This window comes from Dromaius novaehollandiae, chromosome 5 (assembly GCF_036370855.1).
Source record: "Dromaius novaehollandiae isolate bDroNov1 chromosome 5, bDroNov1.hap1, whole genome shotgun sequence".
NCBI lineage: Eukaryota > Metazoa > Chordata > Aves > Casuariiformes > Dromaiidae > Dromaius > Dromaius novaehollandiae.
In genome coordinates this window covers 24,350,588-24,378,029 of record NC_088102.1, presented here as the reverse complement: position 1 = coordinate 24,378,029, position 27,442 = coordinate 24,350,588, and the positions used below count along the sequence as shown (strand labels likewise).

Genomic DNA, 27,442 nt, shown 5'->3' with positions numbered 1-27,442 from the left:
CATTAATTAAATTCATTTTTCTTTCATTCTTACACTCTCTCTTTTCATTTCAATTAGGGTGTAGTCATTTACAACCAAACCCCTGTTCAGCTGCTATAAAATATTCATTTCCACTTGCAACTTGATAATGAAGCAGTATCTTGCAGGCCGTTCGCACTGTTGCAAAGCAAGGCAGATCACCGAAGGGAAGGGAACAAATGCATTTAAAAAAATAAAAATAAACCAAACTCAAAGTGTGCTCAGTGCAAACTAGTTTCAGGCAAAGGGAAAGGCTGCCAGCTAAAAAGCAATTTATGTAATACATTGGCAAGGAGGTGGGAAGCCAGTGAATAGAACTTAATGAGTTGACAGCTGTCGAGAACTCCATGGTGTCAGATTGTAGCATTTGTTTCGATCATTTGCACATTGTGTGCAAGTAGGAGACTTAGGTAGAAGGAATATCCTGGGACCCGCCAGGCAATTTGTTCCACTACCTATGGGATGGTGAGATTCAAAGCTTCATGGTATAGAGGTTATGGAGCATTTCTCTGCACCTGTTGGAAAAGCTGTGCTTCATCTTAAAGCAAGGTTTGCTTTCTGACTGGATGAGTATTGGTAGTCCACCGTGACAGGGCTATTTTTCTTAGAGCCATTTGCCTTTTGTGATGAATGGTGCAAGTTCTGCTGCAGTTTGTTTTTGTAGATGTGCACTGCAGGTGCTCTCCATTGAGAGCCAGTTATTGCAAGAGGTTCCTTTCCTTTTTAAGCAGGAATCTCAGTTTGTAGGAATATACAGTCTTTTCCATTACTCTATTGCATTTCAGAAACACTAAAGGAGAAAGATTACTTCTTAGGTGCCTCCTACCTCAACAGTGCGGGACAGATTGTTACAGCATGTATGGGAATTCCATTTTGACGTTAGTCTTTCCGCTCGCAAAATACAACAAACAGGATACAATCACAGTATCTTCCTTCTGATGCTTTATACAGCACCTTCTTCCAAATATTCTCAAAACTGTTCATAAATGTTTACTTCCAAGAAATACATGTGCATCTTCACTGTCTTTAAAATGGAGATCTGACAGGCTAGCTGCCCTGTCATGATACTCAGCTCTTCCGTGTAATTCTATAGCTATGTTATATGAAAGATCAGACTTAGTCAACCTAATGGTCCCTTCAGACCTTGAGACCTCTGAATCCAGAAAACCCCCGCACTGACTGTAGTCTTTCTTGCGATTTCCTACCTTGTGTTATTGGAACAGTATGCCTAGTAACAACCATGGGAATGACTGGAGACAATTACAGGATTTTGAAAAAAATCTGTTTTGCCATCTGAAGGAGCTCAGGATAATACACTGCTACGCTCTGAAGTTCAGTCAACATTGCTGCAGTGTCCCAGAGTGCAAAAATGCACATGCTTTAATTTTACAAGATATGTAAAATGAAGCCTGATATAAATACATCTATGCCAGCTTTTGTCAGCTTAGCTTGCAATGCTCAGAGATGGTGTAACTACGCTGACAAAAACCCTCCTTCTGTCAGAATTCCTGGATCAAAAGTTAGGAACTGGGCCAACTTGGATATGCTGGCATGACTGTAATGCCAGTCAGTCTCTCTAGTGTGAGTAAGGCCTAAGTAAAAAAATTAAGTGATACGAATGCCAGAAGGCAGCAGCTGTTAATGCCAGTGGCTTCCACAACTTGTTTCTAGATAGCACATGCAAAGCTACTATAATGATACCATATAGAGAAGAATTTTAAGGAAAAATGAACTGATTTCCTCCCGAGAGAGAGAGCAGACACACCATCATCCCAAAACTATTACCATATATACTATCAGCCCAAACTGATACAATGAAAGGTATATGTGCACACTCTGTTATCTGTCTACACAGGGACTGGAGTACTTCAGATACTAGATAAAATTCCTCTTGCTACATTTTGGCCCCTGTCCTGATCAGCCTGTCCTGTTTTATGCATTCCTAAGACTGAGGTTAAATGTACTGTGGACATTTGGCTGTGGACTTGGCTAGCTCTAGCCTGGAAGGGCTCAGTATTTTTATATACTACTGAAGACTTTTAATAGACATTATGTAAAATCAGGTATACTTCCTTTTGTGTTTTCTACTGTTGTCAGTGCCATAATTAGAATATATGAGAGAAGGAATTTCTCAGAGTGCTACCTTGAAATGATAGCTGTCTCATTCAAATTCATTATGCAGAAACTTCATTTCATACTTGACATGAATTTCATGCTATCTTGCAATCCTTACCAAAGGTTATTGGTGTCAGAAAATTTGCATAACAAAGCTGAGTTTAGAGGCAGCTTTACTGACAGTGGAGGAAGTATTTTCATGTACTTTAAAGCTTCATATCCTCTCCTTCTGATAATGTTCCTTTGGATACTGGTTTCCTAGTGTCTCCCAGCTTTGGCCTTGGAAATATGAAGGGCACAAGGGAAAAACCTCATAAGTACCTGATGCCTTGATAAAAGGATCTCTAGAGCAACACAAAGCTTCTTCACTGGGTTTGGTCCTTTTTTTTTTTCTTTTTTCTCCCCTCTGGCTTTAAACAGGTAGAAGTATAGATGAGCTCAGCATGTTCCAGATGGTGTTTAAAGCTGCCTGAATTCTTTTGTCTAACTCTGTCTCAGTAAGTGCATTCCAGCTGAGCGTCTATTGGGCCGTTAAAACTTTGTTCCTTTTATTTATTTATTTATTTATTTATTTATTTTACACAAACACAAAAGATTTGATTTGCCTTTACTACTGCTAATCAAACCAATGGAGAGCTAAATAAATAAGCAAGGAAAATGGCCTTGTTATCCATCACAGGGAGCTAAGGTTCTGATTAAGCGGGGGCTGCTGAGAAGCCCAGTGGCGATAACGGTTCACCATGTCTGTTGTGCATGGGAGTCTGCCTACCTAATGGCAGAGTTTTCTTGCATGACATCCATTTGCAGCTTGGACCACTTGATGTGGCATTTAAGTGATGTTGAGTTCAAATGTAATGGGATCCCGGGAGGTATTTATTATATTGAGCAGCTCAGGAGGTTGAAGCTTACCCAGCTGGTAATGCTGGTACTTCATTAATACTTGATGAACCAAGTATGTTTATTAACCTGATGGGTATATGCTTAATGGTAATATTTTGTAGTTCTGTGGCTGTTTTTAAGTTAGGATTAGAGAAAATCAAACAAACTTTCCTCAGTCTATCAGTTTAATTTGCTGACCAATCAATGCAATTTTGAGATCCCTCCATAAGATTGAAATAGGAGTTACCACACAGTTGTTCAGGAATTCATCTCAGGTACTATCACTGTCAGTAGGTTGTGGGCACCAGTGTTTAGAGTCTGAGTAAACATCACACTTCTGTCTATAAATTTGGTGAGTTTTTCCCCATTGATCCCTATTGGTGATGGGATTGATTTGGCTTGCTTGTTTACTTTTTTGTTGCCTAGGTTTTTACTAACATGTAGTGCAAAGTCCGGTCTCTATCCCCCTACTAAAGTTGTTAGTCTATTCACACAGCAAACAGCAAAAAATGTTAATGATAGAAAAACAAGATTTTTAAGCATCAAAATATTTGACAGAGGTATTCTTCAATGGAATAATATCTAAAACTATTAAATTTTGTTTTTATTAGATTTGACCTTGACTATGTTAATATTTCTGTGGTAATACATACCTTCTATTGTACATACAGCTATTTCTGTACTAACGGCTGACAATCATCTCTACCATACGTTAAAAGAGGATGGGTGGACCTGTGGTTAAAAGGATGTCACTATTACTGGGAAATCTGTTGTTTACCAGAGCCACGTTTGTGACCTTCTTTGTGTTTAATGAACATTCTTATTGTTTATAGACTAAAACTATTTATGACCTTTATAAACAGGTATGCTGTATGTATGGTTATATATGGCGTTTTAGTAGCTATTTTCCTTGCTAACTATTCTGTGTATGTGAAGTTTTTCAGGGAGCAATTCTAGGTGCTAATGTATACCTAGTGGGCAAAGGCTTATTCTGCGTTTATTTATCCTGCATTATATTTACTCTTCATTTAAATGTTTGTAGACCCCCTTCCCCTTGCGAGCTAATGTGTGTGTCCTGTGAGTAACAGTATTTAAATGCCATTTTCTAAGTGTGTGATAATGTTCACAGAGAAAGAGGAAGATTCGTCTGGAAATAGTAGTCTAGCGCATTAATGTGAATATTCAAAGATAGATGTTTATCTTATTGGACTCAGAGGTACTTACAATAATTGCAGGCGCTGTTTTAAGGCACATTTATTCAGAGTGATTATGTTTATTGCTACTTTACAAATAACATACCCTGTCACATTAGAATTTAAGTACAACAGTTTGGACCACAGAACAGTGTTTTTTTGCCTTTATGAATTTTACCATTCCATGTGGCAACTTTCCGTGGCCTACATAATAATGAGCAACAGAAATTAAAAAACAAGCAGGGGAAGAAGCAAAGGAAATCTCCAAATTAAATAAATGATGGAGATTACTTTGCATGCCCAACCGAAGTGCAGCCATGCCTGGGATGGAACGTAGAAGCTCTCTGGCAACAAGGGGCATCTCTAGGTCGTGGTCTGGCACATGAAGGGAAGGATATTGAGCTGAAGTTATTAGGAAAATTCAAAAGAGTAAAAGTACTTACTCAGTTTCAGTCTAATAAAAATCCAGAGAGCACCTTCTTCTTGGGAAAAGTGTTCAGGTTTCTCTAATTATTTAAGTAACAGACCCATAAGGATGCATCTCCTATAGGACTGATCCCTCCCCATGGCATATCGTTTGCCTTTCGTTAGTCTGGACCTAGGGTTTGCTTATTCATCGCTTCGGATTTGACGCTAGGAGGGATTCTGTGGGCCTGCCTGGAGTGTTAGTGCAACCGGGACAGTGCGTCTGCCTCCGCTGCCAGCCAGGGCTTTCGCGAAGGGGTGCGATCCCCTAGGCTGCTGCTGATGCTTCCCGGGAGTGACAAATAAGAGAATGTGCTCCGATTTCCTCCAGTGTAAACTGTCCGCTGGGAGAGGGTCTCCCATATCTAATTTCTAGTTGAGCCTCATTTGTAGGAGATAATGAGATCACAGCTTTAAAAATAGAAGCAGACCTATGCGGCTTTATTAATGAGCACATAAATAGAAATGCCACTTGAATTGTGTACATGGCTGCCTCTTTCTTTCTGCTCCATTGTAACCTTATAGATTTTGTTTCTTTTAAATCATGTGTTGGGGGGAGCACAACATGGTGTGCAGATTTTGAGGCTTAAAAGATTGTCATTAAAGCCACTGTGCTGTATTTAGTTATTTATTTCTTGCTCAGAATGATCTAATCAATAACAGAACAAAATCAAATACGACTCCCTCCCCTCCGAGGAAGAAAAGACAAGCTAAATAAAGATGTCCAGGAGAAAATGCCAGCAAACGACATATTGATTTCCAGCAAAGGAGCAAAGTGTAAATGAAAAATATTCTTCTGACACAATTATTAAGTGCAGGCTAGCACGCCAAGAAAACCCATTTACTCCTACTAGAGGCTGAGTCTTCAAAGGGCAGCCGATTCATCTCAGATCATTCAAGCCTCTAACTTTCTGAAACACAAGCTTCCCTTTACTAATTTAAAGGATTTTTTTTTGTACTTAGACTTTGCTTTGAGAATGTAAAATATTTACTAAAAGTCTGATTGCATGCCAGATAAGCAGAGAGGTTGTTTTCTCCTCATTTTATAGCTGTATAAACAGAAACATGAGGAAGAAGGCAATTTTCCCAGAGTCAGACAGTGAATTTATGACAATATCAGGAATATAAAATCACACAACATGAGGGTTCTGATTCACTATCCTTGGCAATTTGGACTGGGGCAATTTAAGAAGTTACTGCTCCGCAGTGGTTTGCCCTGCCCTTCTGCTGGCAAAGTAGATAATGTGTTTGTTCTTCAGCAAGTATAGTACATAGCTGAAAATATTAATAATAAATTGATTTCTGGGGCAGTTTAAGTTAATACATCAGGCTGCGCATCCAGGGCTAAGGTGCATATCAGCAGGATGCTAAATTCTGGCAACAGGCTAGCTTTTTCCAGCAGAACTCTGAAAATCTTTATTCAGAGTTTTGCTTCCTATGTCTTGCCTTAAGCAGATGCTCAGGAGAGGGGAAGGTTGAAGCCTGTGCTGCCCAGTGCATTCAGCTCCTTGCTAATTCTTTGGAGGGGGAACCCATGGCACCACTCAGAAACTGTTTTCAGAACAACCGAAATTCTGAAGTTTATTGGACAAACTCTGGGAAACAACACTGCGTAAACTGATCTGACCAAGATTTTCAGAAACATGCCTAAAGTCAAAGTCTTGAGCAGTGCCTGACTTTCAACGGTTCTGTCTGTCCAGCAGCTCTCTCTGATTTCAAGGTGGGATTTGTTACAAGTTCAGAAGTTTTTTAAATTAAGCTATTTAGCTGATCATCTAAGGAAGGTTTGTACACATAGTGCACCTTTCTTCTTGAATTTCCACCTGTGACACCACTATCTACATTATTTTATTATGCTGAAAACAGACTACTGACAATTTCTGTTTCAGCTGACAGGTCTGTTTGAATAATAAATAAAAATAAAATGGGGAAAAAGCTATATCAAATGATGAAAAAGACACTCAGTTTGAAAATTCTTCCAATGTGCCTACTCCAAGAAGCACTACACTCAGAAATGAACTTCAGTGTATAGACACAATTTTATCTTCAAGGTGCTTCTTTGAAAACAGGCAAATGAATGTCAAAAGGAGCAATAGGTTGATAAGGGGAAAAACAACTCTCCTCTCATGCCAAAAATGTATCTTTTGTATTTTAGCCAAGAATTTATATTATACAGTCCAGTCCAAAACTCTTGCAAATCTTGAGGGTTGCACCAAACTCTGGCAAACTCTGATTGAAAAATCAGAGTTGCCAGTTGATCCTTTATCACATCAGATGGAAAAGAGCACTGTTCTATTAGGAAAGGAAAGAAACAGAAAAGCAAGTGCCTCTGTGTGCATATATGTGCATAATCAATAAACAACCAATCTAGATTCCTGGAGATGAATTTTTATTTATTTATTTAGTTCCTAAATAATATGTAATTTCTTCAGGCCAAGAAATAAATTGAAAGGATTTAGAGGGATTTGCTTATCAGCAGAACACCACGTAGCATTACATTCCTTCTGCTTTTGGGAAGGTACCTTGAAGTTGGGTTAAGCTGCTGTGGTTCAGTACTTCTCTTTCCCCTGTCAGGGTGCCTTGAACAACAGATTCATTAATCCTCCACACTTCTCTTTCTCCCCTCTTTGCCCTCCCTTCTGTTTTTGCCTCTGCCCACACCCCTCACATCATCATCTCCCTTCCCCCTGTCAGCACAGAGAGACAAAAGGCAGAAACACTGATTTTTCCTCATTGTCTTTGCACAGCCTAGGGACAGAACAAAGTCCCTGAAATTTGGCATCAAACATGGTCAAGAAGAGGCAGGCTTTACAGTCTTAATGAACTATTGATTCTATTGAGACAGGCATTGGGTTTTCAAAGAACTAATTCAGCTTTCAAGGCTCCTTTTAAACATGACTGCCCATGACTCGGGATTGATACACAATTGAGGGTGGGGAGGAGGGATTATTTTTTTGCTTTCTCTTCCTTAACTGACTGGTTTTTTTGATCTCTTGTCTACTGTACTAAAGGACAAATGACTGATTTTGGTACAGGGGTAGCTCTCGTGAGCCCTACTCTACTTACTAATATAATTTGACAGCAAATCAGCTTTTGGGTCCAGCCAGGATCACAAGCCAGGAAATGCACTGAGGCTGGACTAGTGCTGAGGGGCACATGCTTGCTGGTTAGCAACCATCAACCAATCTCCTGTCCAGTCAGGGTCCTGGGCACCAAGGGATGGATTTGTTCTCATGGTGTGAACAGGTCTACAGCAGTGAACTCTCTTTGCCCTAAGTACAATATAGCTGCAAGGCTGTGCTGAATAGCTTTGCTGCCCACTTTGGAATGGCACAGAAGGAAGAGAAATGCTTAATAACGTGTTTATTTTACATCATGATAGGGATGGGATGTAAATACTGGACTGATTTAGGTTGAATTAGATTTGACTAAAGATAAATGGGGCAAGGTCTTCTCCCCTGAAGCATATGCACTAATAACATTCGTACCTGAATGGCTTGGATGACTGCTTTATCTCAGTGCTGGTGGTTTCTGGTATTGCCTTGAGGAAACTACTCCATAGTTAATAGAGAACCCTGGTGAGATTTTTTCTTGCTGAAAGTCATCCTAAAGTTTTTTGGCTTAATTTACCCACTACCATTTCTGAATTTAAAGAGTTCATCTTCCTTCCCGATGTCTATTGCACCCTTCTGATACTTGTAGACATTTATCATAGCTTCAGTCCTTGTTAAGCCAAGCTCTGATGGTCAGTTTTACTAAGCCTGTCTCATTCACAAATCTCTCCAGGCTTTTTCATCATTTTGGTGGCTCTTCTCTGAATTGTGTCCGGTTGCTCTGAATCTTTTGGCATTGAATTGTCCAAAACTAAACATAGTGAGCTATGCTCTCTTGGTGTAAATTGTTGCAGCCCAGCTGAAATCAATACCAGTTTAAACCAACAGAGAATTTGGCTCTCTTGTTTTAGCTTTCACCTTAAATGAGCTCTATGGAGAAAATTATTAGTTATGTGTTCTTTGATGTATTGCCTCTGTAGAGGCAGACATAACCTCAGCACAAATGTGTGGGGTGCGAAGCACTCGCTCAGCTTTATGGCTGTGTCTGTGTCATGATATAGAAGAACATGCTGTGCTGTCCAGTGCTAATGAGTTGGACAGGATTAAAACTCTCTAGCCACTGATAGTAAATCCACAACTGTCCTTAATAGTTTATACAGTCCCAAACTGCACCTTCTTTTATAATACCTCATTACGTTTTGAGCAGCATTTGAAATGTTTCCTCGTTTGTATGCAGATTCTTTCCGTCAAGATGTAGTAGCTTGAATTTGTCCAGGCAGAATATCTCAGGCCTGTTATACAGTGATGAACTCCTGGGTATTTTGCAAATAAAGATTAAATAGAAAGTAAGAAACAAACGTAAGTTGTAGAAAGGACAGATGAAGGGTTTCCATTTAATTGAAATAGTATGAACAGAATACAAGGTCTTTAAAAAGCTCAGTTACCGAAGTTCCATCATCAAGCTAGAAATGATGCCTAATGAGACTGAGATACTTCCTCTGTTATCATCTTTTGGCAAGGCAGCAAATGTCCTGAGCCTGTTCTTCCCTGAGGAACATCTTGATTTCTGAAAGGTAGAACAGCGTCACTAACACTTGGCTTTTCTGGGGGGGATCACTCGCCCTGTATACCTTCATGCATTGAAGGCACAATACATTGTCCATATTTTGTAACAAATTTGAGATATTTAGAAAATATTGGCAGTATGGGAGCAGAGGAGAGATTCAAGTGATTGGATTTAAGAAAAGTTTGTTGAGTTTCAGCTCTGTCCATTTTAGATGTCAAAGGCAAATACACTGTTCAGATAAATACTACTATATTTTCCCAATGTTTCGAAGATATTTGTGCCTGGCACTTTATGGTGTTCCCACGTCAACAGTGACTGTAAATTGAGATTCCTTGGTGGCAAAGAGAGTTACACTTTTCTCACACCAAAGCATTAAGTGTTGCCTTTCAAATAATCGTGTTGAATTGGAAGTAACGTGTATGGTGTGCAGAACAGTTTCAAACAAAAGGCAGGTAGGAAAATTGAATCCTACTTTACAGAGTGAAGCAACTGCCAAGTATGTACTTTTGGAGCAATTTGTCTGCAGGGTTTGAATTTATGGGTCCCTGTCTTTTCTTTCCCACTAGAAGTGAGAACTCCATCATTCTTGGGTGTGTTATTTATAATTTCATAAAGCTGTTCTGTGGCAGGACTTATTTTATCCAGTATGCTTAATCTCTATCAAATAATGGTGCACCCAAAGAGCAAGGTGTCAGAAAAACTTTGTGCTTGGAGAAAAGGAAGTTTCAGCACCTGCCTTTTTGTGTAGAACAAAGGAGCAAAGGTTATGGATCTAAGGCATAAATTGGGACTTTGGGCACTTGGAAAGATTGGAAGGGAATGGAATCATCTTGACCAGGTCTTGCTATGTCATCCCAACTTCCCTTACACTTTACATCCCACACCAGTGATGTATAGAGTAATGAGCAAAGATGCAGAACTATCACCATGGCAAGACTGAAGAGGCCCTTGGAGTGAATAATTAGGAGGAGGTGATTACAGAACTAATAATTTATTGAAAGGAATGGTGAGGCAATTCAGTGAAATTGAAAAAATTTAAAGGTAAATATGCCCATAAATCCTCCAGGGTGGACTCAGAGTTTAGCACTTTCTCTTACCCCAGTTTTGTTCCAAGGCAATTTCATTAAACACTGGAGAGAGGGAGAGAAAAAATAATAATATAAATGCCATAAAAAATCTTTCAGAGGAAGGAATAAAAAGGGTTCCTGCCAGAGAGATATTTTATTGAAAGTTATTATAATACCTATCTTTAGTTTTATGGTCCTTAATACAGGGCCAAGCAATTTCAAAGCTGGGATTTAAAAAAATGAAATACATATTTTAGTATAGTATGAATTATTACTTTTAATATAGAATTTAGCTAATATATAGAATAGAAGATATTTTCTCACTTGTGTTTCTCTCCAATGAAAACACAAACATCATTTCCATCATAGCATATCGAGACGTTTCATTACCATCACGTTGCCAAGGTGTAAGAAAATTTAGCACTTACCATCTTCAGATCATTGAATGGATATTAAAGAATGAATGCACTTATCCCCTCCGGTGTCGATGGGTGGGTATAATCAGCTCCATTTCAAAAATGGGGAAAGGGAACCAAAAATGCAATAGCTGATTTTGCTTAATGCCTCACAGTGAGTTGCTTCTGATGAGAGCTGGCGGGGAGAGTTCTGGGGCCACTGCTCACTAGTCCATGCTGTGTTGAGAAAGTTTAATAATCATCCAGGGAAGACTCTCACCTCTGGGATGGTATGAAAAGGAACAGATTCCAGTTACAAGATTTTATTGACTTCTGGAGGATTCCTCAACTCTGTTTCTGTTGTCAGGAATTTGCTATTGCTTCTCTCTGAAATAACTTTATTCCTTTGGGATAATTCAGATGTTGGTATCTGAGCTGAAGGTGCATGGAAAACCAATATGTGATGGGACTGGAAAATCAGTTAGTGATGAAGAGTGATGGAAAGTACTGAGATTAAAAATACCAGATACGAAATAGCAAGACAGATTAGTGTACTTATCTCTTATGTGGTTTCTAGAAATCTCATTACTGACCTTGACTTAAGTCTAAACACCAACACTACTTTTGGAGGTTTCTCTGTTTTCTAACACTCATTCTTATATATACAAAACCACTAGCCTGGGAACAGTAAGCAGCCACAGTGCAAGAAAAACTAGAATATCAGGGGAAATAGCATGCTGTGGAGGTGGGGAGATAAAGACAGAAATTAGTCGATAGAATCAAGTGTGGAACCAGTTGTGGAAAAGTGCAGATACAGAGCTGGCAGGGCTGGTGAGTATTGCACACCATACCTTTGCATTTTGTCTGAGTCTGGCTGTTTATGCCCTTCTCTTTTCAGAACCAACACAAGCTACATGCCGATTTTATGGAAGAAAGCCTAGAACGGCTGGTAAAGAATGTAGCATAAAATGTTGCATTTGCTGTCCTTAAGCTGTTTATTAGATGGGAAATTGAACAAGAAGATTAAAAAGTGCCAGGCCTCATGACTTTGCAGCTCCTGCTCAGAACTTGTGCTTGTGTCGAAATTCTGCATCGACCAACTTGCAGGGCCGGTGCCGTGGGCACGTGGCTGGGAGGCACCATGGGCTCCTAGCGCAGCTCCCTGCGGCTGCCGGTGGCAGGGGGCGCATGGAAAGCATCCCAAACATGACAATGCAAATAGCGAATGCTCCTTTGGTCTTCAGTGCCTGTGGCACGAGGCCTTTCCAAGCTAATTGTGGTGTATTTAATAGCTCTGGATGGATTTTTTCTACCCTTAATTTGGCCGATCACTTTTTAATGCATCTAACCTTTTACCACCCACCAGTATCATGTTGCAAGGAGTTCCCCAGTTTAAAAAAAATCGTTATGTGAAGAAATACTCTCTTTTGTTTGTTCTGGACCTGCTACCTTTCTGGTTTCATATGAAGCCTCTAATAACAGAAAGAGGAGAAAACAAGGTTTATAGGGGAACTTCTTATTCTATACAAATATTGTATCAGATATGTGATTACAAGTTAATGTTACATGAAGCCATTAGATGTGAGCAAGAAAGTGGGTAAATAGATGGGCAGGTATATCAGTTGATAAGTGACAGCCATGCATTGTTGTAATTTTCATGTTTATTTTCTACTGCAAGCAAATTATTGCTTTTCCTTAACAAGATCCTAGTTGTGAATTGTCAAATTTTCAACTAAGGGCAGAATCAAATCCATGTACTCTAAATCCAAATTGGAAATAAAGAAAAAGTTGCAAGAGTCTTAGCACTGTCTAAGCAGCATCTTTTAATAGTGATGGATAATTTATTTTTTGTTTGGAGTGTTATATTTGACAAGTATACAAGTTTTACAAGTGTTTTGAGTGTCTGTAATATATGTTTCCAGTTTCACTAGCTACATTTCACCTGCTTAAAAATCTTTCTTGTAGTATAGTTTTGTTCACTTATCATACTAAATTACTTGACAGTGGTGCAATTAAAAACTAGTTTCTTTCTTGTAAGGGACAGCTGTGTTTCACTGTTGGAGGATGTGATCAGTGTATGAGTTATAAAGTAATTTGGTGTCCTTTGGGATAAATAATGCATCACAAAATATATATGACAGGACAAAGAGAATTATAGAAAGTAAATTTATAGTTTGTGCCTTCCTTCTTGCTTGACCTCTTGCTGAATAGACAAACTTTTAAAGACAGTTCATTTTAAGAGAGAGGTCAGTACCAGAATGTCAACGAAAGCTCTTCCATTTTCTGTCACTGGAAGATGCCAAAAAAAATGTTAACTCTTAAGGCAGCAGTATTTGTACATATCACATTTAGTTCCTTTTAATCTTGCCTCCACATGAAAGTATTTAAGCATGGGACTGCTGCAAGGTTGCATCCTATGAAATGTTACCAAATGGCTGTGCCAGGGCAAGACTAAATAACGTAACAGGGGATTCCCTTATTTCATGACTGTTTTCTTGCGGATGCTCAATTATTATTTCGTGATTTTTCTTTGTAGCTCACGAGTCCTATTTTTATTTCTTGGCTCACTCTAAATCACCAAAATCAAGAGTGAAGGAATGATAGGTTGGATTTGGTCTTTCTGACAGATTGCTAGATTCTGTTTTTATCCCTAGCTCGAAAACCAAAGACAAGGGAGAGCCAGAAGCAGTTCACGATGGACAGAGGGAGTTGCTAGCACTAGGACCAGAGGAGGCTAAAGAAAAGATTAGGACCTCATAACACATATGTAAAGATATGTGGGAGCACTCAGCATTTTGGAGACAGTCATAGCTGACTTACAAATGTAAAGGAGACCTTATTTGAAGCTGGAGGGTCTTTTTCAGGAATGAGGATTTGGAAGGCCTGTCAGGATGTGAGAGTCCCAGGGTATTCACCTGGACTGTCAAAGTACAATGTATAGTACAAGTATAGCTGCCGTGCTCGCAAGGAGCTCCGATTTGAGCAGTATCTCCTACCTAGCAAGGAACATTTTAGTTGTTTTGTTTCAGGAGTCAGTCCACTGATCCTGCTGCTTAGTAGAATAGGCAGCTTTCTGCAAGAAGAAATTGTTAAGGGAGATAATTTCAGCAGAAGTTGTAGTTTGAGCTGATGCTGCTGGGCTGGGGTAATTTTGTACTGTGTGCAGGAACATTATAACCTGTGTCCAGAGGCTGCCACAGACTCTCCCTAATGGTCTACATTACTAATTCAACTAATTGCAGCAATTAGAGGCAGGCGTTGCTGCTGGGAAGAGACACCATTACACTTCTTTCTAACATGCTGCAGTACATGTTGCTCATTAATTAGCCCAACAGCAGGAAAAAAAAAGAATAAAAAACAAATCACCAGCTGGAAACGGAAAGGAATGTGCAGAAACTTGTAAGGGCCACACACAGGCACAGTTTGGTTTAAGCCTTTTGGAGCCAGACTTTCCAGCCTGTCAGTCCAGTCACGCCCAGGTTAATCCCTGAACACTTGGCAAGCAAGCAGGCTGAGCTGCACGTTGGACATACCTGAAACTTGCAGCAGGTCATCACGCTGCAACAGATGTGCACTAGCTGGATAAATATCAAAGATTTCCAGCCCAAGAGGTGCATTCAGCCTAAGATGATTAGCGGAGCAGGAGGTACCGCAGCTTGACAGTATGTGATGCATTTAGCAACATAGCAAAGAGTCTTGTTAGCTGCCTGGGCAATGCTTATTATCTGAGGTTATCTCATTCATTTTTTCTTTGCAGAAAGCATGTTCAGCCTGAACATGCCTCTTATATTCAGTCTCTCAGTAGGTGCCTCCTGGCTCGCCCTACATGGCATTGGCATTTATTGATGAGCCCAGCATGCTCCAGCTGGACACGGGTACTGGGGCTGCCAGAGGAAGGCTTGCCAGGCAAGCAGGTGTTGTAGCCCCTTGTACTTACTGTGTTCAGCAGCACAGCACGGTCCGCCTGCTAACTTAAACAACACGGCAGGGGCGCTGCACCTGTGCACACCTGAAATATTCAACAACACAGTGTAAGTGCTGTTCCTCCGAGAGGGGAATCCAGCTCCATGGAGGGCATATTTACACAGGCATACCTGCAATGCTTGGTATAAGTTCAATATTTTAAAAGATACAATTTTGAAGCATGTTTTCTAGAGTAGTTCACTGCCTCTTTAACAGCCTCTTTACTAGCAAGTGTCTCATATTTTTTTCTCTGTTCTGTTTGCTTCGTTCCTTTCCTTGGCACGCCAGACAACGGATGACATTGTTTCATCAGCTGAGTGTTCCAGTGATGATGAAGACTTCATTGACTGTGAGCCCAGTACAGGTAAGTCAGGTCAGTCTTGTTTTGCTTGCTTTCTTACTTCATTTGCAAAAAACAATACATACATATATTTATATGTGTTTGAATGTATACATATATATTTTTATATGTGTATATATATGTGTGTGTATATGTGTGTATATATATTATGTATATATACACTGTTTATAAAATAAAAACTATACAGCCAAGCATCAGATCCCATGGACTTGGCAACAGCAAAACATAGATATGTAGTCACTATTTAGTTAGTACAAAGCTGTTTTAATAAAAAGCCAAACTTCCTGAAACTGATCCCAGCTAATTAGTAGTTAAAGGGATGTAGCAGTTACTTCACTGGCTCAGTGCGGAAACAAAAATATCAGTGTGACATGCAATAAATAATAAAGTTTTGTGACGTGGGGAAGGTGAATGTTTAAAAAACATAAGAGACATGAAACAGCAATGGATTATTAGTATTATTTAATCTTCATTAATTGCTCTGAGGATGGATTGTAGAAGTATACATTTGTCCATGGGATTTGGAATACAGTTAACATGGTAACATGTTTATACTAATTTTGTTTTCTGTGTGCCCAAAGAAATTGGCGAGCACCAAAACATAGGTCTAACACAACAAAATTAGTAGTAGGTCTTGCCATGTTATCTGCAATGATGCTTCAAAATGTATCCATTAAAGAGTCAAAAGGACTGACCATATGGAACTGACTCAACTTCTCCCTTTCAATCCAGATACATTTTGATAAATTGATGGCTTTTCTTTCTGGTGAGATATATGATGTGATATCCAGCAGGCAACTGCAGTCTATTTTATTTCTTACAGGCTTTTTCAAGTCTTCTTTTTTGAGGCTTGCCATGAGTTAAGCATTTCTATAATAGAGAACAGATATCATCGAATTTCTGTGTACATTTTAAAAAAAAGAGGGAGATTGGTTAGAATCTTTTGTCCTTAAAGGCAAAACATACAAATAGTTTTTTTTATTTTTGTTTTGTTTGTTTTGCTTTGTTTTATTATTTGGGATAATTTTTTTTTTGCTTTTAAAAAATCCCCGGAAACCATTATAAATGTTCTGTTCCTAGTTTCCTGAAGCTATTTGATGAATACAGTAATAACATTAAAATTCACCTAAGGCTCGTGCTTTCATATTTATTTTCTACTCATCATACTATGCCTGCATTTTTTGGTAGAACTTGGTCTGCAGCAACCTCCAATTGGCATTGCCTGGTAGCTGGGAACTTCCACAGCCTAACAGTCCTCGGATTCTCAGTTTCTGAGAGACAGCAGGGAAGGCACTGACACACAGACTGATGCTAACAAATAGCTCAGCCTACTCCCATCTCTTCTTTCACAGATCTCTATGAGTTTCTCAGCTCTTCACCTGGCAGAGCAGCAGTCTAAATAATACTAGATCATGGAACATGAACAGTATGGGCACTGGGATGCATGTTGGGATCTTAAATAAAGGCAGTAGTGAAACACCGGCACACTGATTATTATGAAAATGAGGCACGAGTTTTATAGGACCATACTAAAAGGACTAATGTACCATAACTGCTATGCAAATGCATGGGTAAGAACCATTTCATTAAAGCTTCGCCAAGGTTGCAAGACTTCAGCTTTTTTTTATTCTATTTGCCAAGCATTTCAATTAAAGGAGGAAATGGGATCTTTATCAGACTCCTCCTTTTGTATGTTTTTGTCCTTGATGTTTCAACACAGAAAGCCCAGCTACTTCAATGGCTATAAATTTTAATAGCAATGTTTTCAGCTTTTGGTGCCAGTGGAAAAATCAAAGTTTGAGGAGAAATCTGGTAAAACAGGATGCTTAGCATGAAATTTCAGAGTGACTCAAGAGCGTATATTCCCAGGCTAAAAATACCTCTCTCCTAATACATTTAAATAGCTAAGGCTACAAACAGGTACAAATTGGATTTATAAGAATGACTTGCTTTTGAAAATCCTGCTAAGCATTGCACTCGCTGCCTCTAAGTGCCTACATATATTTGAATATCTGCCCTTTAAAAGAATATGATTCACTGAAAATCCACTGAAGGTACACTCCTAAGTTACTTAGATGCTCTTGAAAATTTCATCCAGTATTTCTTATCGCACCTTATTCCCTCTCCATAGAATGGTGGCCCATGTGAGCCGCTGAAATGTGTAGCTTTCCTTAGGAATTAATGTGGCACTGAGAAGAAAAGTTAACCTGATGGTATGTAAAAAAATGATCTGCTGGATAGTACTTGCTGGGGAGATTTCCACTTTCATATTTTGAGGTTTCCTGCTCTCAAAGGCACTGATGTGCAAAGTGACCAGAAGGAGGAGGGACATGCAGGTCCCTTTTACATCCTAAAGCATAAATTTAGCTTATTCCTTCATGCTAAGAAGAAAAGTTAATGGGTTTATGATGCTCCTCATTTAGGTTTCTTTGTCTATCTTAATATCATCATTCCTATTGTGTCTAGGGAACGTAGAACTGTGCCTTTAATATATCTAATATCAAAGCACTCTGCGCAGTGCATTCCACTGTGAGCTCTAAAGCAATCTTACCTGGTTGATCAGAAGCTGGCAGTGCTGGGTTGACTAAGCAGCTATCTGTGCCTTTCCACTTCACCAGCCAAGTCAGGATTCTGGCCATATGCCAAGATCTGGTACTTAAATGTGCACTGTAGAAAGAAAAGAGCCAGACTGTTTTGCTTGTATTTTCTAGTGTGTGGGTTTGTTTGAGTTTTTTAATTGGGCCCATTTAAAGTTGCTTCCTCCTATTCTGTTGACAGGTCAGTGTATTTTACACTGCTTTCTGGCTTGCCTGTTTGCTTTTGCAGCAAATTGAAAATTAAATGACATAGCCCAGTGCAGGCCCCTTTTTGTTGCTCTGATAATGTGTAGCTTTTAAAGCTCTTGAGTTTCTGCCAAACACGAGGACTTGGCCTTCCATCACTCTCAGTGCTATGGTCCAGTAATGCAAAGGTTACTGAACTCACTGCTGCAGCTGTGAGATATAATATATATCACTATGAACCTGCTGTGCAATAACCAAGACAAGGGCAGCAGAGAATGTCACCCTGCAAATCAAAAGCTTTCAGATTTCATATGGGTCAGAATCCAATCCCCAGATCTAAAAATATTACTTTGGATTTGGTCCTGGATCAGAGAGTCCATTGAAGATTCTGGTTTCAGTGTACTCAAAGGTAGTTCAAAAGACAGAAAATCACGTCCTATTTGAGGATAAATACCTTATGAGAACAATTTGCCAGATCTTACTGCCACTCAACTCTGATTGTCTGTTGAATCCAAACCCCGAAGCATACCATCTGCATCCGAATGTGTGCATCTCTTTAACAGGAGACAGTGCAAAGGAAGTTTCCTCACACTGTTTCCTTCTGGGTTTTTCTGGCTAGCTTCAAGCTGTAGCAGGCTGGTTTCACCTCTGTGTCCCACTTGCAGAACTGGTTTCTGCTGGGCAGCCAGTGTGTGAGTAGAGCCCCCTGTTTAGACACCAAGAGATGTCACAGGAATTCTGTCCTGACTGCTGCAGCTTACAGTCCTCCTCTTTGCAAAAATACATGCATCAGGAATTATACTAACAAGTGGTGGCAATGATAGTTATGAATCTAAAAATCATCCTTATTTTATATAATGAAGAGGAAGTCTTTGTACCTTCAAGACTGAAAAATACTTGGTATTGATATTATTGCACAAGAGTCTAGATACCCTGAGTATCTCCTAGAATGAATTATTGTAAATGCTACGCAGGGCACAAAACAGTTCCTCTGCCCTGAATAACCATTTACTTGATGCATAGAACCGTCCCTCTCTTATCTCTATGCAAATATTGTTTGTGCCAATACATGCATGAAAACCTTCCAGTCTCTGTGTCAGAAAGATGATGCTTTTGTCAAATATCAGTATGGGAATCTGTTTTGGCCTATTTTGGGCAGATCTGAGGTTTAAATATTCAACTTCCTGAAAGCTGAGCCCAATGTCTTGATTCTGTACTTTTGAACGCAAACTGTTGCAGTGTTTTGTTCTGTAACGGAAAATTTACTCGTAACTAGGAAGCACCGTGCCATCTTGAATAAGGAAACCATTTATCTCTTTCCAGTATATGAGAGAACCCCTTCAATTCAGACCTCAATGCTATGAGGATTATAGTTATGTTCCTGATAGCTGCTGTTGTCTCCTAGTACCATTATCCTTTAGTGTAATCCTCTGGCACCACTGAGATTAAATATTGGTAATTGGGCAGTTGATTGGAATTGCAGCCCAGAATGTTTATTGTACTAGGCAAAACAGTAGGATCCAAAAACTCACCAATAAATCCAAATCCTGTAATATACCCTCTTGAAATGGTGTGTATGACTTAAACCTTCTAGCTCTGTGGCTGGACACAGCTGGCGATTCTTCTCTGGTGTAGTTGCCAGCTTTTCCTTCCTATCAGCCTAACTCAATTTCCTAGGTTAATTTTTTTCCCACCAGGGAAATTTATGCCATGTATTTCATTTCTCTGAAAGCTTAAAATATCAGAAGGTTGACACTGTGGAATCAGACTGGTAAGCCTTTCCCATGAGGGACTGGACACAGCAAAAAAAAAAAAAAAAAGAAAAAAACACCACTCAGTAGAAATGCCAAAATCTACAGTTCTTTGTACTGAAATTTATACAGTGTTCTGCAGCATATACACATACACAAGAGACACATATGCTATACGTATGCTGTCTGTATCCATCATTTATTGGCCTGCACCCATCCACTTGCAGTCTCCTGATTTATGGGTTAGAACAATCAAGCGTCCACTGCTGCAGAGCAGGGTGCATGTAGTCTGCCAGGGTCACAAGATTTATTTGCAGAAGACAAGCAGACTGTCTCTTGGAAGAGTCTGCAAGCAGCCAGCGCAGTATGAAAAGCAGTATGCTGGAAGTGAAAAAACCTTGGTTTAAGAATCCAAGAGAAGTGCTGATTTGCCTCTCATCCTCCACAAACTGCACCAACCTGCTTGAAGCACTCGGGGGATTTTCACTGCTTTCCTTGGAGAAACACTCCTCTATGACAAACCCAGTACTCAGTAATCCCCAGTCTCTCCCCACATCAAGCAGGACTTCTGCCTCATTTCGCACTCTGTGAATAAGAAACAGCCCTTAAAGTCGGGCGTGTGTTTCAGAGTACGCTGAGAAGCAGGCTTCCCGTTCCCCAGGAGGAATGAGAGGCTGAATACCGTACAGGCCCCAAGGACAGAGGCTCCTCTGCAGCAGACTTACCAGGGTGCAGCAGCAACGCTTGTTTGATGGAATTTCCCAGCTATGGTCTTAGGCCAAAAGAAAAGCAGAAGAACAAGTTTTCCCAATCAATGATGCAGATGACTTGCAGGAATTTTTATTTCCTTTTTTTATGTTAGGATTTTCTATTGAGTTTGGTTTTCAGCATATTGGTCTTTTTGCTATGTAAGCTCCAAAGGCCCCACCCATGAGGATATTTTGTCTATATATGCACTATACCCAGTGTGTGTGTACATATATATTTATCTATATGTGCATATACTGAAGTAATATATGACCAATATCAGCAATAGCCCCTATCATCCAATCACATGTTTACACAGAAATTCATGCCTTCATCTAACCCTGGCATCCGCTGATGTGGACAGATGCATGATATTGTTATTTCTTGGTGAACAAAGCACGTTAATTTCTTTTTCTTTAGAGTTTTTTCCTTCTTCTGTTCCTTTATTTGTTCACTTTTAATCAGTAGTTTCATCTGCCAATTATCCTTGGGGAAGGGTGGGCCAGGGAGAATAAAAAATTATACAGGTATATCCATCGATATGTACACACATGCTCCGTGTATATATAGATAGATATATGCATTGTATATATTTGAAGAACATTTTCTGTCGTTTCACCTCATCTTGTGCCGCATGAATTTTTGGTGATTGATATTTTAGTTTCTTTTATGTTTTTTCCCTTTTTTGGCTCGCAGTGGTGCCATACTGCTATTTGTTAATTTTTAAAATCATTGCTGTACTTTTCAATTTATATTTTTGGAGTTCTTCCAACACAATAATGATTTACTCATCTCAAGAAAGAGATATAGATCTGCAAACCAATAAAGGCAACAAAATCTTTTCTTGCCATCGTTAAAATATCCACATTTTCAGATAAAAAGGCAACCCAAGAAAGTTGTGTGCAAAAGAATGAAGATTCTTCCCCCTTTTTTCTTTTTGTTCTTTTCTTTCTTCCCTACCTTTTTTTTAAACTTTAAACTGTCTCTATCCTTTCTCTTCCCTTTTTAATTTTTTTTTTATTAATTTCAGAGAAAAAACATCCAGAAGGAAAAAAAATTCCCCTTTTCCCCCATATTCTCCCAGGAAAATTTCTTCAAACAAAAAACTCCCTACCAATTGCAGATGGCATAAAAAGAATTTTATTGCAATGCAGAATATCTGTTGTATCTTTTATTTCTGGGTCAGTGCAAGATCGTTTTTGTGGCATGCTGTAGTTCAGCTGATTGAACTAACCATGGACTTCATTAATCTGTGCATGGGCTGTGATGATGCCATCTCTTGTTTCATCAGAGCTACACATTCAGGCTAACCAAGCAAGTCTGTAGTGTATGGTTTGGGGGGGAAATTGTTTTAATTTTATTTTTTAGTTGGATTATAATTTCTGCTTTTTGGAAGAGTTATGCCAATACCATCGGCTGCTTCTAGCAGCCTCAGCATTATGTATCTACTTTATTTTATGGGTTTTTTGCTCTTTTTTATTTCTCGGTAGCGATCTTATGTGTCGTCCGTGTCCATCTGTCTTGTCAGTGTGTCTTGGAGTCCATTGGTCCCGTGTTGTTGTGTGATTCTGTTCTCTGTTCGTAAGCTGGTGTGCCCTCCCTCACACTCCCGCCTGTCCCTCGTCCCCCTTCCCCTGCCCCCTTCCCCGGCCCACCTACTATCCCCAGGGTTCAGTATGGAAGTCTTAAGGTATCCGTATAGCTTCTCAAGAGTGACCAAGTTTGCAGCTGGAGAGTGTTTAAACTCTGTTATCATTCCACTCTTGGGAAAGGTTTACTGGCATAAAGCTAAAGTGACTTCTTATATGTGATTGGCTTTTCAGGGACTTTGTATGTGCATTCTGACGTCTTAGACTAAGAACTCTTATCATCTGTGCTTTAGGCTCCAGGAAAGGCTGCATAAGGTGGAGGCTATACGTTAACTCTAAAGGACAGAGGCCTTTTTATGAAAGGCAATCCTGGGAAAGGAATATCACTGTGCATATGCAATTGAAATGATATCTCTACGAATGTATTTCTCAAATCCACAGTTCACAGTGCATTTGTACTTAGGAGACAGCCTTGTTCTGTGGGTCACTGTTCTGTTTGTCACTATGTGATTTCTGCCTTTTTGCTGACACTGGGAAAAAAACTGCCTTACTGCTCTTAACCGGTATAATTTGAATTCAGTTCTGGAAAGGTGTTTGGAGTCTCTTTAGCCATGTGCATAATAAATAGAATTTCTGACTGCTTTCCAAATTTCTACGAATGTGCTAATGTGCAAGGCAGAAGGAAACAAGCTGGGTTTTCAGGTGGCTGCTTAGATTTGAAATGCTGTTTAGAAAAAACACCCTTTGGCTTGTGCAGCAGTGCATTCCCCAGTATCCTTAATCGTGTTCTCACTGGATGAAGTAGCCATGTTAGTGGCACTGGAGGCCTCAGTGCGTAAGGGTGCATCAGCTTGCATCAGTGGATCAGCTCCTGTTAGTGGGGAAAGATGCAGCCAGTATCCTTGCAGATAATGTTCAGGACATCACAAAAAGCATACTTTCACATACCATTAGCACAGCTAAAATTCCAGTTGTTTTGCAGAAATTAATATATTCTGCAGGGGAGTTGAGAAATCTGGGAACTTTTCTCACCAGAGCACAAGAGAAGGCTTACCTGTTTAATCTAAGAATTACTAGAAGAGGGAAGTGATGAGATATGTTCAGGTCTCCAGCATGGAAGAATTTAATATGACTGTCCTTACCAAGATATATGGTTACCGTACTTGTGCAGGGCTAAAAAGAAAAGTGTTTCTTTAAACAGTAAGTGCCAAGCACCTTATGCTCAGTTCCATTTTCTTCTCAATTTGTTTGTGATAAGAGAAATATTACTGAATGCTGTTAAGTTTATTATAGCAAAAATGAATCAATATTTAAAGCTTGCAAGGTTTAGGTTTTAGATCTCCACATGTTTTTCACAACAATTAATTCTTCCCAAATCTAATGTTTATTCTTGGAAATTGCTTAAATCAACTGCTTATAAAATTATAATCAGCAAGTTCATGGTTCTGTGTAATACTGCCCTCTGTCAGATAGCCCAGAACAGTCCAGCTGGGTATCATAAGCCCTATATTACAAACAGCAAAAATCCCACATTTTTTACCTCCAGTGGCAGGTGTTACTGGAGCAGAACAATCTGAGTTTTAGTCTCTCTGCATCATGAAGCTCAGGGTAGCCTTCATGCTGGAGTATTGTGGTGACTAAATCAAGTGTCTAGTCATCAGGACGCTAACCTCTGGGCTGCAGATGAGCTGCCCTGTCTTGCTGACCAGTTATTTTTGTTAGCCTTCTGTAGCCTCTGCAAAGCCTCAGCTGGCCTTCTGCTGTAGAAAGTGAGAGGCTAATGCAAGTGCAGTATGTGCTGTAGAATATCCTGTTGCATCCCATTTTACTCCACTAAGAAAATATATATGGATTTCTGGTACTTGAAATAGTTAATGTACTTTCGTTTTCTCTCTTGGAGCAGGCTGCAGACTTCAGCTCTTGTGACATTCATCACTGAGCAGGAAGGGGAGTTGGGTCTGAGCCTATGATGAAAAGCCTAAACTCCTGTGTCCCCTTCCCAGCTGTTGATTCCCTCTGTGACTTTGCACCTATATTGCTCATTTGCCTACCTGTAAGGCAAGGTAAATTACTTAGCCAAATGAGATGGAGGTGAAGGGAAAGAGGGAGACTTAATTAATATTTTAATGAACTTTGATATTCAGGTTCAAGTTGCTATGCACAGTACTAAAATGATACTGCTAACTACCACAAATGTACAAGCCAGCTATCTAATTGCTAATGTGTCGGTACTAAGTCCTATCTTCACCTGCCATGGTTTCCGGATGAAACAATGACATTGCCATGTATTTTTATTAGGTAGAGACATACACCTATAAAAGTATCAGGAATTGGAAGGAGACCACTGTCATATTATTTTGTCATTAATCTGACAGAATCTGACTGCTGGAGCTAACAGTATTTTAATTTAATAAGTATTTTAATTCTCCAAATACAGGAGGATAAGCACAGGGCTTCCATTGGTTACACAGGCAGCCAAATCCCATTTGCTGCCAGGTAGACACTGCTGTGAACCAGAGAGTTCAAGCACAGAGAAGAATTTGATGAGGAGAATAGTGGACGTTCTCAAATAGGGACACTATGAAATCTTGTTTGTTCCTCTGGGAGCTGCTGTGCTTCCTCCTCTGCCTATCAAGACCAAGCATGATCAGAAGTTACTACTGTGGGTCAGAACATTTTAAGTGAACCCTGAAGAACAGCAAGTGGTTTTCATTGACCAGAGTTTTCCTTTTTCTTTTTTGGACAGTGAGCTCTAGTAGCAACCAGAGATGTCTTCTTTCCTAGGCCACCAATGTGAATTTAGGACATGCAAGGTAGTTTGTCTGACCTCAGTCTGGAGACTTGGAGAATTTTGTTCTGGGCTAGTTGGAATTTGGGGGGGGTTGGTGAAAGTGGAAAGTTCTTTGTTTCTAACAACAAGGGCATTCACATGAACGAAAGGAATGGCCACAGGGCTGGCACCAAGGCCACCTCCAAGTTAACATTCTCAGTATTGAATTGAAAAGTAAGACTCCATTTCCTTCTTACATTTTGGCTCAAAGTCTGCACGGAGGCTCATGGCAAAGAACACTGTCAGGGAAAGCTTGCTCCGTTATTGCTTAAACATTAATTTCTTCAAATAGGCACAGTACTTGCCTCTGAGCCTGCTTATACAGAAAGGAGAGGGAGTAAGGAGAGTAGGAGCAGCAGGTAACAAAAGCAAACAGAGGCAACCTTACCTTGGCGTGGCAGTGATTCATCATCCTTCTGCTTCTTTCCCTTTATTTATTTTATTCATAGTCAGGACTTTAAATTCCTTATTCAGGTGTCTCTCCTTGATAGACAAGTAAATGCTAGTGAGCAGGCTCATATTTTAGTTTCTGATTGATGCATTTCAATGCCCTATCTCTCAAATGATCACTGTCAAATATGTTTCTCTCATCTGGGTTTAAAAAAATGCAAGCTTTATAACTCAAACCAAGGGGAGGGAGAAGATGATAGTAAAAAATAGATCTCAAATTGACTAAAGAGACTTTACTTCTTTAGTCCTCAGAAGTCCTTATTGTTACACTTACTGGGAGAGACGGACAGACTTGGAGTCACTGGAGAAGTGCTTCAAAGAGTTTGTTTTTCTGCCGATTGAAGATCCTGTCTGCCAGCATCTCATGCTCTAGATATTTGTACACAGGCAGATCTGCATTCAGAGAGGTCACTTCATGTAGGAAGAAAAAGAAAATCATTCAAATAGCTTTGTCTCTGCCTTAAGATAATTTCTTGAGTTGTTCCTCCACTCCTACTATCTTTTTCTGAAGATTCCTACTCCTATTCCTGTATTGTTTAGATGATAGTGGGAAATAACCATATTTTATTCTACCCAACTTAACTCTGAATCTTCACAGATAATTGTGATACATTGTAAATGTCTTAATATCATAAGGTCAGAATTAGAAGAACTTTCCTTTGAATAAGGGCAAAAGTTTTAAAATTTTATTTTGTTCCAGTTCAGTTTATATTAGCTTTGGAAGACCAAAAGCCTTCTAAGCAAAAGATGGGCTAGAATATAGAGATGAAACTCATTTGAGCCCAATGATCAAAGAAATGATAGCACATACTGGGTTTTTTTGTTTTTTTACTTTTCTTTTAATGTTTACTACAAGATAACCATAATTCCTATATTTACTCTCTCTGGAAACAGTAATGAATCAGAGATGTGATAAATGTGGTATTTCTTTATATGTAAATCACATACATCTAAATTTGTAGAAATAGAATCTGTATCATATAAATCTATAATTCTGCGTCAATGTTTATGTGCTCTTATTTCCCAAGTGTTAAAAAAGAGTAATTTTAATTTCCCTAAAATTAAATGCACAAGGAACTAAGGAAGGGACAAAAAAAGTCAAATATTTTCTCAACGGGGAATATCAGCAGGGTACCATTTTCATTAAATATTAATTTTTTCCCTAGAGTTGTCAAATGCAATTGGAATGAACCATGTTCAGGCTATGTAAATTAGTATCACGAGAGAACTACAATATACAGCTCTTTTGGTATCAGCGCTTCCATCACTTGAACTTGCATCTTGGTCAGAATTTTCCTTCAAAAATTAACAGTTTCTCCAGCCTGTCTTAGGTGATGTAAATTTTCCTAGTTTTGCATGTAAGATCAGGATGATATCAGGATCAGGCCCACAGTCTGGCTACCTTCCCTCACTGCCTTCCAGTCCTTTTTATAAACGTGTTCTCTGAACTTGAAGCCATGTGCACTGTCACATTCTGGCAATCCCTCTAGTGCTGTGCCTATGTTATCAAGCTGACACATGTCTAAAACACTAAGATATGATATTTTCAACCTGCTGGGACTTGCTTTTTATCCCTGTTAGCTTTGATTTTTAGCTTCATAAAATGTATGGGAGAGAAAGGAAAAATAGCCAGTGACACATTCCGTAGCACATGACTCAGGAAAAGATTTTGCATCACAGGCAAATGCATGTATATTAGGCCTTTAAATGTCTATAGCAAGTGATTATTTTGCTTGAGACAAGAAGGAACTATCTGGATACCGGAAGATAAATAATAATCTGTGCATCTTCCAGGAGATGACAGAAGCACAGTGTTAAAGAGAAACCATGCTGAGCATCTACAGATAATAGGGACAGAAATACTGTTTTGTTCATAAAGGCTTTTACTGTATATTCCTTTTAATCATCCTTCCTTGACCTGAAGGTGCCTTAGATATTAGCCTGAAGATAGTGTGCTACAGCACTTGGAATGATATCTCAGTAGGGTGGCAAGAAACAGAACATGCTCCTTCTGGAAAGTAGCTGGTTTTGCCATGGAGGCTGAAATTGCAGAGGTGCTCTGCGTGTGTGTTTGCATCTTCAGCAGGTCTCTGCAGTTACAGTGCAATCACTAAACAAGAATGACTGGCAGCAAAAGAGAACAGAGTAGAAGCGAAACTAAGGTCGTTCTTAACAAGGTAGCTGTTAATTAACATGGAGGAAAGAGCACAGGGTGT

General features: G+C 39.4%; 1 protein-coding gene across 5 annotated transcripts in view; it reads left to right on the top strand.

Annotated features, from left to right (window-relative positions):
• The window catches only part of NRXN3 (neurexin 3), a 1,034,003-nt gene that overhangs the window by 975,718 nt on the left and 30,843 nt on the right, over positions 1–27,442 (top strand). For 4 of the 5 annotated variants that reach the window (XM_064512239.1, XM_064512237.1, XM_064512238.1 and 1 more), the window contains one exon: positions 15,004–15,088. In XM_064512239.1, the coding sequence (XP_064368309.1) occupies positions 15,004–15,088 (85 nt within the window). The remainder of the gene's footprint in view (positions 1–15,003; positions 15,089–27,442) is intronic. The other variant, XM_064512236.1, reaches the window with a different exon arrangement.